This window comes from Bombus affinis, chromosome 13 (genome assembly GCF_024516045.1).
Source record: "Bombus affinis isolate iyBomAffi1 chromosome 13, iyBomAffi1.2, whole genome shotgun sequence".
Taxonomy (NCBI): domain Eukaryota; kingdom Metazoa; phylum Arthropoda; class Insecta; order Hymenoptera; family Apidae; genus Bombus; species Bombus affinis.
The window spans coordinates 10,071,688-10,086,066 of record NC_066356.1 but is presented as its reverse complement, the minus strand read 5'-3'; the positions used below and the strand labels follow the sequence as shown (position 1 = coordinate 10,086,066).

General features: G+C 34.1%; 1 protein-coding gene across 7 annotated transcripts in view; it reads right to left on the bottom strand.

The window, feature by feature from the left end:
* LOC126923579 (filamin-A) overlaps positions 1 to 14,379 on the bottom strand; it is a 47,872-nt gene that overhangs the window by 17,512 nt on the left and 15,981 nt on the right. For 5 of the 7 annotated variants that reach the window (XM_050737158.1, XM_050737161.1, XM_050737160.1 and 2 more), the window contains 5 exons: positions 12,445 to 12,789; positions 11,357 to 11,961; positions 10,311 to 10,609; positions 8,308 to 8,446; positions 756 to 951 (listed from right to left, as the gene is read on the bottom strand). In XM_050737158.1, the coding sequence (XP_050593115.1) occupies positions 756 to 951; positions 8,308 to 8,446; positions 10,311 to 10,609; positions 11,357 to 11,961; positions 12,445 to 12,789 (1,584 nt within the window). Of the gene's footprint in view, positions 1 to 755; positions 952 to 2,791; positions 2,957 to 6,894; positions 7,062 to 8,307; positions 8,447 to 10,310; positions 10,610 to 11,356; positions 11,962 to 12,444; positions 12,790 to 14,379 lie in introns of those variants that run through there. The other 2 variants (XM_050737167.1, XM_050737166.1) reach the window with 2 other exon arrangements.

Below are 14,379 nucleotides of genomic sequence, written 5' to 3'. Positions count from 1 at the left end.
TTGGAATTCTCTATATCTTGCCAAGAAACCTAAATACCATCGTTTACGATGATAGTGGTTGGTTAGCGCGCTTAAAACACTGCATCTATTGTTCGAGAAATCTACAGGATCAAAAATATATTATCCTTGAACAAATTCCAATAATGATAGCGAAACAAACGGCGGATAAACTCTGTTCGTAATTACAGTTTGTTTTTGTGTGAAATTTTCTCCACCGAAAACTAAAGAAACGTAAAAATACCTTCTTCGTATGTAAAGGCTGTTTGTAAATCTTTTTACAGCGAATTTTAATACTTTCGCTGTTAATGAATACGTTGCTCATAGCACGAAAAAAGATCGACGATTTGTATATCTTGCATTGCAGTTACGATTATTTTATCAAATATCTTTTTCCTAAAAGATATTAACTTTTCTAGTTTATTATACATATAGAATCTACGAATGCGGCAAACGTATCATATTTATTATAATAAACTGTATACAGTTCCTATCGGTTACGTTGCATACGACGCGCGAATTTAAAAAGAAAATAAATTTTTACGAAAAATGAACTCCTCGTTACCGTCGTTCACACTGTCCGAGGCCGAAAATTCCAAAGAAAATATACATCATCGTAATAAATAAGAATTACTGTTTGTTAAATAAATAAACTTATTGCACGTTACGCGTCGACTATGTTTAGCCGAAAAAGAAATTCGCCGAACACGTTGAAATCGTTTGCGAATTCCGGAAGATTGTTAGCAATTGTTACTTACACGTTACGGTGCCGTCTAACAGCGGTAAAAGGATGTTATTCAACCGGACCTCGTTGAAATTCTTCCTCGTAGAAACACTGGAGCTTTCTTGGACGGTAGAACTGTGCTGTTTTACAACGTGTTGCTCCTGCTTCTGTCTGGTCTTCTTGGCTCTGTGAGTCTTGTGCGTGCTATGTTCTCGATATTCCTCTGAGGCCTGGAACAATGTTTTAAAAACGCCTTGTAATATCCAATCTCGCATACAGATTTTTCCGCGACACGGAATTCTTTCAACAAGAAGAAAATAACGTCGTTTGTTTGGTGGTGTATTCCGTAAATCTGAGAGACATCGTAAAATGTAATTACGTGGAACAGAGGATTTGCAATTTTTTTCAAGAAACGATAGCATATTTCCAGGATATTTGTGTTGCACGCTTGCGTTTCTTTTCGAAGAAATGGCATTATAAATATGGGTCGATACGTCAAGATAAATGACGAAATTACAAGGGGACTTCTGAAATGAGGCGATAGTACTTGTTACAGGTCATTACGATAGAATCTACGTATTTTAAGACTGGTGCCAAGCCAAAGCCTGCTATGTGTATATAATTTATTATGTAACCGCGACAGGATTATTGCAAAACATGTATCAGGCGAAAAATTCATTAGAGAATCTTGTAAACACACCTGTAAAATTAAATCCTCTCGGCTTTTTCCGGTCGAAACGCGCAAGCATTTAGCTTAATATGCGATTCGGTTGATCGTACGTATTGTAAGAAAGAAAGTCGATAGGATATTACGATATTTTGCACAATAATATTTGCTAATTTTATTTTAAAAATATTCATTTTATATATTTATAGCGCAACATCTTTATTCCTCGTGTTCTACTTTCTTGCAGTCTGCACTGTGCGAGAAATTAAAGCAACATGTTGTACATCTGCTTTGTAATTTATATTTTCGTTCTTCAACTATGCCAACATTCTAATAATACGAGGAAATTGAAAATTGAATGGAAATGTTCAAAACGATAAAAAAATGATCTATTCTTTCCTTTATTCCTCGTGTTCTACTTTCTTGCAGTCTGCACTGTGCGAGAAATTAAAGCAACATGTTGTACATCTGCTTTGTAATTTATATTTTCGTTCTTCAACTATGCCAACATTCTAATAATACGAGGAAATTGAAAATTGAATGGAAATGTTCAAAACGATAAGAATTATCTATTCTTTCCTTTATTCGCCTGTTACGTTGTTATACTCGTTCGTTTTTCCAATTTATTCTTCTTATCAATTAAATCGATACAGAGATAACGAAGTGAACACGATGCGGATAGAAACAGCTAAATTTGCAAATTCTTTTGTTGCAAATAGATAAACATACAATTGGCCCACAAATCATAAAACGATGCACCTAGTCCTACTGTTTGTTCACGCCTTTTGCTCGAATGCGTGAGAATCACGTATTATACAAATTTTACTCGTTGCGACGAAATGTATTCAAAATATACGAAAAATTTCCTGTAAACAGAAGACAACTACGTTGATTCCCCTTCTAACAAAGTGCAGCCGATTTCTGTGAAATCGAAACTTTCCTTTGCTCGACGTAAGAAAGATTTTTTGCTCCAAGTACGTATGCGTTTAAAAAATAAATCCAAACTATCATCGATCATCGACCAAAGCCTCAACCCTTCGGCTACAGACGATTTTTACATCTTGCTGCACAAAATGGACAACGAAAATTTTATGTACATTTGTCACAAAGAGACTTTTAATGTGCAACAGCAGGAGAAGATAGCAGGAGAAAAAGGAAATATTTTTACTCGCGAACTTGCAATTTGGAAATAGCGTAACCCGCTGAAACGAACAGAACAAGTAGAAAGGGATTTCAACGTTTGACCGCGACTGCAGGGCTAAATCTCTAACATGCATATACATATATACACATACACGTATGTAACTAGTGTAGAAAACAAAATTTGCTCTCTCTTTTACCTTCCTTTTTCTTCGTTCTTTTTATCTATCCACTTTGAATCATCTGGTCGATAGGATGCTCACCTTAAGATGCGCGTCAAAGCGTTTTGTCGCGATATACAACAGCAGGAACCAGCCAGCACGATGGTCGTCACGAAACTCGTGCTAACTGAACGTAATTTCGGGCACAATGCTGTATTCGATGTTACCATAATAGCTGGCTAGCCCCCACTCACCCACGTCATAAAAGGGTAAAGGATAGTAATCGCATAAAATTACACGCTAGTACTTCTAATCGAAGAAATTCGAAATGTTCATTGCTGTATCGAACTCCTAATCGACTTGCGCATCCAATTTCTAATCTTCGATGTCGTTTAGTTCTCCAAAATAAAAAGGTTACTTCCTTTGAGCGTGCTCTCTATGCTAATTCGTAGCATCGTTGTACGGAATTTGACGTTTCTGTAAACACTGTGTTATATACTCTATGTCAGAGGTGACAGTATCATAGAATTGCATTTATCTGAACTCTATTTATTGGAAGAAAATTTCAAGGAACAAAGTAACTCAACTTTCACCGACTCAATTTACCAAATTTACTTATCCAAAAAATTATAAACTGTTCCTTGAATTCCTAATAATTATTGTACGAATTCCAGTTATTTATACTCCTTGTTCTTCGAACGGTTCAGATAAATAGACTTCTACCGTACTAATTAGGTGCTTGAATTAGAATATTTACTGGAATTGCGGGAATTTCATTCGGTAAACGTAACTCGATGCGATTGCCAGTCTCGCGAACGACGTAATGGAATTCTCGTAGATTAAATGAGAAATTCATCGTGACCAGAAGAAAACTTGTTGCTCTGACTGAAAATCAAAGTGACGTTAAACATACAACAAGCCAAATTGTATCCGCGTATAATTTTGTAAAAACAGAAGATATTTTATTTTATTAAAGAAAAGAGAATCTACGAATCTATCATCGCGGACGTAAGTTTGAAACGATATTTTTCTGCCATTTCCTGTACTTTCAGACTGTCAGGATTCGTGGTTAATACGGAAAGATGAACATTTCCTATCATTTTATATCCACGTTGTTTCGATATAATGGCCGGTAAGCAACGCCGCAGACAAATACAGATATTTAATCTCCAACCTCTCGTATTAATTTAATTCTCGGCCCCCTCTTCCACCCACTGGTCCAAACGTTTCTGTTTATAAATTTGGGAAAGCCTGACTTGCACTCGAAATAGTCTAAGAGACCTGCACGGTGGACCAGATGCGTATTGAATTTCAAAGTAGATCAGCAATAGATTCGCATAAAACTCTTAAATAGCTCGTACTGTATTCTCTGTATCCCTTCGATTATTGTTTATCGGTCAGCCTTTTCCTTTTCATCTCACCGATCGTTCTGTCGCTATTCTAATAAGCAGATGGCGATTTAAACGGTCGTCGTTTCACGCTGATGCGAAATCGTTCCTCCACGAGGATACGTCACGCATAATATTTCATACTACCTTTATTCGTTTCGATAAAACGTTGGTAAAATTATGGATAAACATTGTGTTACATATAAATTGTTGAAAGCGTTAAATTTAGTATCGAATTGCTTTTCTTCTCACGTTACACCAAGCTTTGGCATTTATTTTATACTCTGGTTATATAGAACATTTCTCTAGCTTCTGCTGGCTGCTTTTTCGTCTTTCAAAAGCAACTCAGAAAGTTTTGCTATGTGCAAGACTGTTGAGCAAACTCTCTGCAGCGTTACTTCTATCGTACTATCCTTTGTCTACTCCGAATCACGTCATTTTTATTCTTCTTTGCTATTTACTTTTGTTCAGAATATCTGAATATAGTTCAGGTAACGTTTCGAGTACATTATCACAGAATGAATGCATACAGAGACCAAAAATAGCATTTATAAATATCATCAGAGTTCCAAGAAGACGTAGTTCCCACCGGTATCTTGATAAAAGTGATTATTCAAAATATTTTCAAAACCAAAAATGCTCTACCCTTGGTAGGATTAAACGAAAAAATAACTGTAGTATCGCGAGGAAAAAGCCTAATTAGAAATCGATCTCGCGGAGCGTTAACAGGATGGGATTAGATAGAAGAAGAAATAACGCTAATGGAGGGGGACGATTTGAATTTAAAGAGTTGTTGATCGAGAAGCTTTGAGCCGTTGATCCAGAAGTGAGAGTGAGTCGGGAGGTCAGAGTTAATCGAGGAGTCGAAGAGAAGAGTTGTTAGCGTTGTTGAGAGTGGAGTTGTTGGCGTTGTCCAGTTGCGAGAGTGGTCGAATTAGAGTAAAACTGTTACATTTAGTTCCATATTAAACAATCATCGTTTTCTGTCTCATTAATACCTGTATAACTAATTTATTGTAAATAAATTACAAATTATAAATAGTACGAGGAAAATGTATACCCTATATATTATTTTCCCAATACTACATAACATTGTCTATTTTATTCATATTTCTAGTTAATACACATATATGGTCTAATGCTTTTTACTTTGTTCTCGTCAGTGAGTCAAAGATAAGTTTAGTTAAAAGAATAAAATAAAGAAATATCTATTATATTATATATTGCAGGTTTAGTGCCATTGGTGGGAAATTTGCACATGTACGAGTTAACAGTCGTATATTACATGTCTGGAACGAAGACAACTGTTCCTCTTTACATCAGCTTCAAGATAATTAACGAATTTGCCTGAGCAGTAAAGCAACGTGTTCTGACAAACTTCCAAGCGTTTATACTAACGACAGCTATATATTTGTAGACCGTTGTAGTCAATTTGACACGGAAGGTAGCAGAAAATAATTTTCAGAAAAACAGTGAACGATTCGTGGAAACATTTCTAGCTATAAAAAGATTCTCGTCTTAAATATAGAAAAGAAGAAAAAATACGACAGTGAGCGATGAAAAATATGAATAAGATAAGCCGTGTAAAATAAGTTTGAAAATACCGAATACTATTTTCTACTGCCAAACAGAACAACGATATATCCAACATATTTTAGTTAATTAATCCACTGTGAATTTTGCATTATTAACAGAATTTTTGAGAAGTTGTTTGAATGATAAATATCCAGAAATTCCAAAGCGTTAAAGAATGAAATTTCAAAGAAACGACGAAGATCTATTTGAAAGCTACACGCGTCTTTCATTGAAAGTCTAGCTTTTTACTAAAATAACAAACGCTTAGACTGTTTCCTCGGCAGCGAGTATCATTGTGTTACAATGATCGTATAGTTCGATCGGAAAACACTCTTAGTTGGAATTTATCTTTACAGATGTGGCAATACACAGACAAAAATGTAAGAATGGAACAGAGTTCAAAATAAATCAATTAAGATAGATAAATATGATAATTAAACAATTGGATTGTTGCATTGAAATTTCAATCGATTGTATAAAATAACTATATTTATAATAATAAATTATAAATAGAATAATTATATTTCATATTTTAAAAAGTAATCCACAAATGGTCCAAAATCTTTTATCTAAAAAAATATTATCATTGCTCGATATATTTTTACCTAGAATTGTCTTCAAACTTGTATAAAATTTTGTTAATAACGTATAAATAACGCAGCAATGAAAGAAGAATAATATTATAGAAAGAAAAAAAGAAAATATCTTCTTCTTGAATTCATAAAGAATTTTGTCTTGCGTTCCTGTTTATTTCTACTGTCTGGCGGAAGAAAATAGTTTACTGGAAAATATTTTATAGCGATATTTGTCAGAAAAAAATAATTTTATTCGCCTCTAACGCGTCATCTAACTAAATCATATATTTTTTGTTACCTTCAATGAACGATCAGATTCTTCTTATTCCATCTTTTTTTTTAATATCTACTATAAATCTCCAACCTGCTATAAATTTATTATTTTACAAAAACTAACAGCTATTTTTATTACCGATACTCGTATAAAGTCAATTAAAAAATAAAGTGAAAGATAAAGTAAATTCAGTTAACATAAAAAAACAAAAAGTTATCCAACGAATAAAATAAATGTACAAGTTTATGTTTTCTTCCTGACTAATGTAAAAGAGTGATTTCTTCATTTAAAGAGATACGAATCATGGAAGATGATCCCGAGATATCTGCCAAGACAGCTGTCAAGAGGTACTAAGATGTCTGGCCTCCTTTCTAAAAGCTGTTAAGTACTTACAAAGTTTCAGTAAGCTCGATACGATAACACTTGGTACGTTTCTAGTGAGAACGATACTACTCGATAATGCACTTGGACGGAACGTTAGACACTCCACATGGAATGAGTATAGGAGTAATGTCAAATTGACAGACACTATTCCAATGAACCCTCGAAGTGAACTGTTTCACTGGAGACTAAACTAAAGTCGACAATATATCCTGCAGTATATCTTGTCTCTATAGTTAGATGCCTGCCGCCCCACCCATCCTTTAGCAAGAAACCACGCATCTCCTTCATAAAAAATTAATGATACATAATGCAACTTTATTGCACAATTGTTCAAGATGGCAGATTCTACCATTTGGCATAAGTTCTATTCTGTCTTCAATTAACCACTGTTTTCGTTACAGAAAATAAGTACGTGGTCGAATAGTCTGAAACACTTGAAGAACCTGTGCCATTCGATATTTTATATATCACATGTTAAAAAATATGTGAAATGCAAACTATAAGATTGCACTGAAGTCAATGATAGGAAGAATAATTGTTGCGATTCGTGCTCGAAACTAAGCAATTATAATTTGAAATTGTTTTCTCGATCGTCCCTTCAAAAAGGATAATAGAAGATTCAATCGATTTTGACTGACAACGCGTAAGAATTTTAGCGATCTCAGGGGCACGCGTTAGGATACCTTAGGGTACGTCTCACACTTGCGATTATCTTATACATTCGTTTATTTAGATCTATAAATAAAATTTCAAATCGTTCGATGCTTCACAACACTTTCACTACTTAAATCCAGGCGATGAAGCGATGAAACGATAAAACTACGTTTTATACTAGACACAGAGTAAACTTCAAAACATTCTAAAGATAGAATACACAAACATAATCCGTATTCTGTTGTAAGAGCATCGAATAAAATCATGAAATATTCGTTCGATTTCTAGCAATGAATTCGAGCTTTGCGGATTATTAAGCTCACACTGTTTATAGAAATTTGCAATTTAATTCAATTGGCTGTTAAAGTTCCTTTATGTTTCTGTTGGATACGCGCACCTGTTGTGCTTCTTCGATAGCAACGACAGAGTCGGGATATCTCGCTTTATATGCGAGCAAAACTTAAACGATTACTAATTCATGATTCTTCGTGAAAGAAACTCAAACAACGGTACACTTTACCGAATCTTTTTGTGCAAAATTGTCCTCATAAGACCGCTCATGCTCGTTATGTTTTTACTAAATGAATCATTTTTATGGTATATGATGTCAATATTATTATAGCCTTGTGGTAATGCGATTATGTGCATGAACATATTTTATATGCGTAAGAGGTTCTAATCTGTAATCGTGCGAAATAAAAATAAGAATGAAATAATGGAAAATAATCGATTGGAAAGCTGATGGAAATAGAAGAAGTAATGACTTACTGTGAACGTGTAAAACCCTTCAGGTATCGGTTGACCACCAAACTTGATGCTGAGGGTGTAATCGCCGGCATCCGCCACAGTATAATAAATGTTCACCGTGCCATCGCCATTGTCTTCGATATCAATGTCCACCACCTCACTGAAAGATAGCATACACAATAAAAATAAAGATTGTCATACGTGTTAAAATTTAGAATAAATTTTTTAAATATCAAGATCTTTGTCTTTTTCTTCATTGATTCATACCTATCGTTAAAAATATATCATGAGTTCTAACAACAGAATCTTTATGAAACCAATTCACTATACTTGTTCCTATTGTCACTATAGGGACAGACTAATGATCATGTGTGTATATCAAGAATGACGAAAATAATGGTAAATTGATGAGATAGGCTAAAATCATAAAAAAAAATTCCTGAAAAATGTTTGTCCCACATGATCGGTCAAATATAACTTTTCTATCATTTTTCACAGATTTCTACTTTAATCTTGTCCTTTTCTCTCTCGTTATCCGTTACATTTCGCTAAAATAACTTGGACGTTCTAGCAGATTTTAAAAATTTCATCATGACCCCGATATTTATTTTTGAATCGTAAATTTATTGATGTTGAGTCTTTTGATACGGCTTACCAACTCCCCGTCTCGTTGGTATGTAAGCTATATTTATAGAGTCGCCAACGTTCCTTCTGGTGCCTCGTAAAACGGCAATAACACATGTAAAAAAGTTTCTCATGAACGAGATTTCCATTGTACACGAGTATTCGATTCTACATTGCATTGTTCCTATGTCACACTCTATATATATATATATATATTTTATAATACACTCAAACTAACAGTCAAACTGTACGTACTTGCTCATATTTCTTATCGCTAAGATGTTTATACAAGCATCTTGTAAGACTGTAGGGAGAGTTAAGAAATTAAAATTTGAAGAATTTACTCCTTGAACACTATCATGGGTGGTACTTTGTTTTAATGTTATCGTCTTGTAATTGTCAAGAAATAAAAGCAATACGGAACAAAGATAATGAGAAGAGATCTCCCTATTTATAATACATCGGATTTCCATTGAGATTCATTATATTTAGAATACATATATACATATATGTCGAAGGGAATTCTATAATTTTTATGTATAATCATGTACACGATGTGCAAAATGAGTTAATTCAAGATAGTGTTCATGTGAAACGTCAATAATGAAACGCGATATATTAATGTTTCTATTGGCAATTAGAGATGTCAAGACTGGCATTTCTGCTATTACTTTAAATGACACTAGCCGCTACTTTGTGCCAAAACGTAAATCGTTTATTTACTAAGGCGATAACATGTCGGATAAATGCCAATATTTCAAACACAAGGGATTCTTCGAGAGTTTCGTGACTGACTAATATTTACTCGCCGTCAACATCAACCGGATGATTAATGTTCACTTAATAATAAATGCATCTACATGATTTCTATAAACTAAATATTAGCAAAACAAACGAACGATTGTTAGAGTTATCGTGTAGAAATGATGGAGTTCTTTCCAATGAATAGAAATACGATAATGCACGTCTAAATTCCAATAAAGTTATTTTTGCCTAAATTCGAACGATTCAGCCTCAACGCTCTTCGTTGATTGAACCATTTATTTGGAAAGTGGTGTAAGTCCATCTTCCTTTATTTCCAGATATTCAATTGTTCGCGTTTTCATCTATCGAAAAATCCACTTCTTTCTGTGCTTAAATATACACAGCTTCTAAAATAAATGATTATGCAGTTTAATTTATCAACGAATTTTCGTTCAAATAAATAATAGCAACTAGAATTTGATTGAAACAAAGTGAAAATGTTTAAAACGATTTAAATCGTGAATTGCTTATAAATAAAAAGTTCACCTGAATGTACGTATTATGTAAATTCCTCGTCTCCTGAATTTTTTCAAAAAATGAGCCTGCTCCATTTCTAAAATAAACGATCCGATTATTCTAAATGGAAATTCGCTTACCTTCCAGAAGTAGATCGTATGCGACAGGTCACTGCACCACGTCCTGCATTTTCGGTATCCACGGTGATACAGTACTCTTCACCCTGAGCCAAAGTACGTTGAATACCCTCTTTGATTTTACATTTCTCAGCTTTGCCGGTGGACACGCTCTGAACGTTTATTGGGCATCCTGGTATTTCTTTGTCGCCGTATTTAACGTTGACCTTGTAACGGCCGCAGTCATCGGGCAAATAAGTCGCCTTATATTTCCCGTCTCCAAGATCCTGAATTTCGACCTTACGAGGCACCTGATCTGGTCCCTAGACGTAATTTAATATTAAAATTCAAGAAAAATCGTCAGTTTAAATGTACTTCAAATTATACAAGTGACTAAAATTGTCAAGAAAGTGTTTTTATATAATATAAAAATTGTTACAAAGAGGTACGATATTTGGCATAAATAATTTTGTTCTCGACAGAATCACGAAGGATATTTCAATGTGAAGATAATTTTTTTTAACGAAACCTCGTATTTTCTTATTCATAACAGGATATATTTTGTTCAAACTACTTCAAGATGTATAATATTTCTGATGTCACCATGAAGCTATTGTAAGTGGGATTGCATATCTCATTTAAAAAGTTATATTCAATTTACTTGTTCAAATTTGAGTATCCTTATACTCCGTGTTATCGCGTCATTTTCTATATTATTTTTAAGAATCTTTCTTGAAAGATTTAAAGAATAGCTATCATCGATTCTAAAATAAGATAGTTCCAAGATAATAAGGTTTCGTAAGACTGTTAGATAAGATTAATTAACACGTTATTCGCTCCATTTATGGTCCCAATTTTAATTTATAAAAATGTGACTTAACGAAAACTGGAACAAAATGCAAATTAGAGAAGGTGCGTATGAAAAAGCTTGAACGTGTTAAGCAAGTGATATGTAACATAATATAAACTGTAGATGTAATCGGAAGCTATGCAAAGTGGAGAGGCATGGATAAAACAACAATAAACAACAATAAATAACACAGGCGGTATAACATTGATTCGTTACTTACCAATACTTGAACCTCCAGATCACCGTAACCAGCTTCGGAGGTGTCTACCACGAAATCAACGGGAAAAGATGCGGTACAAACAGGTGCCACGCCAAGTCCCGTGACAACAACCTTATTTGGCTCTACAGTGGGCAGAACTTTCGGTTTGAAGGGACTTCCTGGAATATCTTCTCCATCGAAAATAACTCCAACTTGCAGATCACTGTCAGGAGATGGTGGTTGATATGTAACTTCGAATAATCCATTTCCACAGTTTTTGATTATTGGTTTCTGAACTCGTCCTTTGTTGGTCTTCAGCGTGACATTCAGTTGTGCTGGATTGCACTTGGAGGTATTCACCATGAACTTCGTCGATATATTTTCTCTTACTACTTCCAAGCCTTCGCCGTAGGCAGTCACGTTGTTCGCTTGCATGTCATCCACGACTTGGACTTGGAAAGGGGATCCAGGAATGTGTTGTTCGGCAAATTTGATGGATATTTCGTAGTCACCCGGCGACGGTGGAAAATACTCCACTGTGCAATAGCCATCGTCGTTTCGTTTGCAAGTCACCTGCGCGTAGTCGTTGCCTTCCATTAATAGAGATAATCCGCCGTTTCCAGCATCTAAACATTTACAAATCATTTTATACATAGTTATAAATTAATTCGACTAGTAGTTGAGTCGAAAACTGATTTAAATATGACAAATTAATTCAACTAACGAAATAAGTAAGCAGAAGAGAGAACCATGACAGAAATAAAAGACAATGTAGTTAGGAGATGTTCATCATCGGTCGATTAAGTTACATAAATTTGAAAAATGTGTAAATGCGACTAATAAAGTTCTATTGAAATTCCCTTCTATGTTCCAGAGACGATACCATCAGATTACCATAGACAGTCGATCGAGGACCGAGGAGCAAATATTTTCAATCAAAATTAACTTTTTTCTGTATGAAGATGACATAAAGAAGCTTCCAAAGCTAATGTATGGACATGTATGTGTAAGTGCATAGCCACAAAAGCGAAATTATTTTGTCACCAAATCGGTACTACTCGTACAGGTAAATCAGTGAAATTTGCTGGTTTTGTCTCTGAGAATTTTACCTTTCGTTTCTACGACGAACGTGTTGTACTTATTCACGAATCCTTTTTTCAAACCTGGTCCATACGCTTTACATTTGCTAGGATCGCTATGGTATTTAACGTTAACTGTGAAGGGTGAACCAGGAACTGGAATGTTGTCATAACGTATGTCTATAGTATGAGGTCCTTCTTCAAATGGCTTGTAACTGACGCAATAAGTTCCGTCCCTTTGTAAAGCAATCACTTTCTCAGTCGTATTGCCACTGGGATTGTTAATTATGCAGGAAAGTTTGTCATGGTCGTTCTTCGCCTTTGGAAGCGCTCGAGCATCCACTGTGAACTCCGTTGCATGATTTACGCATGGACCTGAAATTTGTCGAAAATATGTTACTACAATACGTATATTTATTATGTATAATTTAACAGATTAAGAAAAGTTGCAGTTTTTTGAAATTTCGTGGCAAACACTCGTGAACTATTTACACAAATGTGTAGGATAATTCAATACTTAAAGAAATAAAAATATATAATAGTAATCAGAAAAATAGGCTTAAATAGTTAGAAGCTATATTTATAGCTTCGTGTATGTATCTTGAAACATGTGAAAAATATAAAACATAACTTCTAAAAAAGATATTAACAACGAACGTGGCGCACTAAACAATGCACAGGTGTCCACTGCTTGTAACTTATAAACAGTGTAATTTTCTTTCTGTGCTACTAAAAATATTCAAAACTCAAATAATAATCAAATGAATTTGAAAAAAACACTTGTCAAAGATAAGGTAATAAGAACTACGACAGGAGATGTAAGCTTCTGTGGATAATCCAACGTATGGATAACGTATGGAAGGATTAATTTAAACAAGCGTAATTTGCTATTTAAGAATTAGCAAAAATATATGAATAATTACTAGTTAACTGTCTGATAACTTCAGAATTGATTTAGAGAAAAAATGACATGAGTAAAAAAGCTCGGTAATATCATACATTCTAATAGAATGTTCGGAAGGAGATTTGGATCGAATTCGCAAACATAAAAAATTCCTTTTATACAAAATTCCGGAATTTTTCATAACAAAAAAGGACCTGACTCGTATATATTCGACAAAAGTGTATCTGATGGAAATCCTAAGCAATTACATATTCGTTTGCTATATTTTCGATGGAAAAGAATATCCTTGGTATTCATATATGATTTACGTAATAAATTATAATTATAATTTATATAAAATATCTCGGTATAATGAATTTCTCTAATAAGCAACAAAAAAAAATTCAAAATACCACAAAGCATGCATACAGTGCACTTTTTCTATGTATCAAACTGTGTAATATGCATCTCTGTCATAAGTTGCAGCATAAACACTATCACAAAATCGATGAACAAACAAAAATACCCAAGTTACGTTGAATAATAATTTGGATGAAATACATTTCGATGATTCACCTTTATCTTGGATAAAAGACGCACGAATTATTTGCGATTAATTTGATTTATTATTAACAATTGAAAAAGACTATTGTTTGGAAAAATGGTCGCAAATTTTCAAGGAGAGAAAGAAGAAATATCTGAGAAAGAAACTACGTTCCTAAAAATGTAGGTAATATTATGTTTAATAACAACAGATTTAATAATAACGATAAGGCTCGTTTAGAAATATATTCAGAAGCGCCAGTAAATTTTCTACTTTAGGTTAATAAAATTATCCAGCAGATGAAACGTAAAATTGTCATAGGCTTAAAAGGATTAAAGCATCGATCGGTTTCAACGACATCGGTAAACAAATTAACGAGTCATTGTTGCTTTGGTAAAAGGAAATTTCTCCGAAATATACTTCATCCGTCTCAAGATCCACCTAATATGTACCTACGTTATAGCACACTACACACGCAAAAGAAAACACCCGGAACACTCCTGCTGTTAATAAAAGCGGAACCTTGCAAAAGCACGAC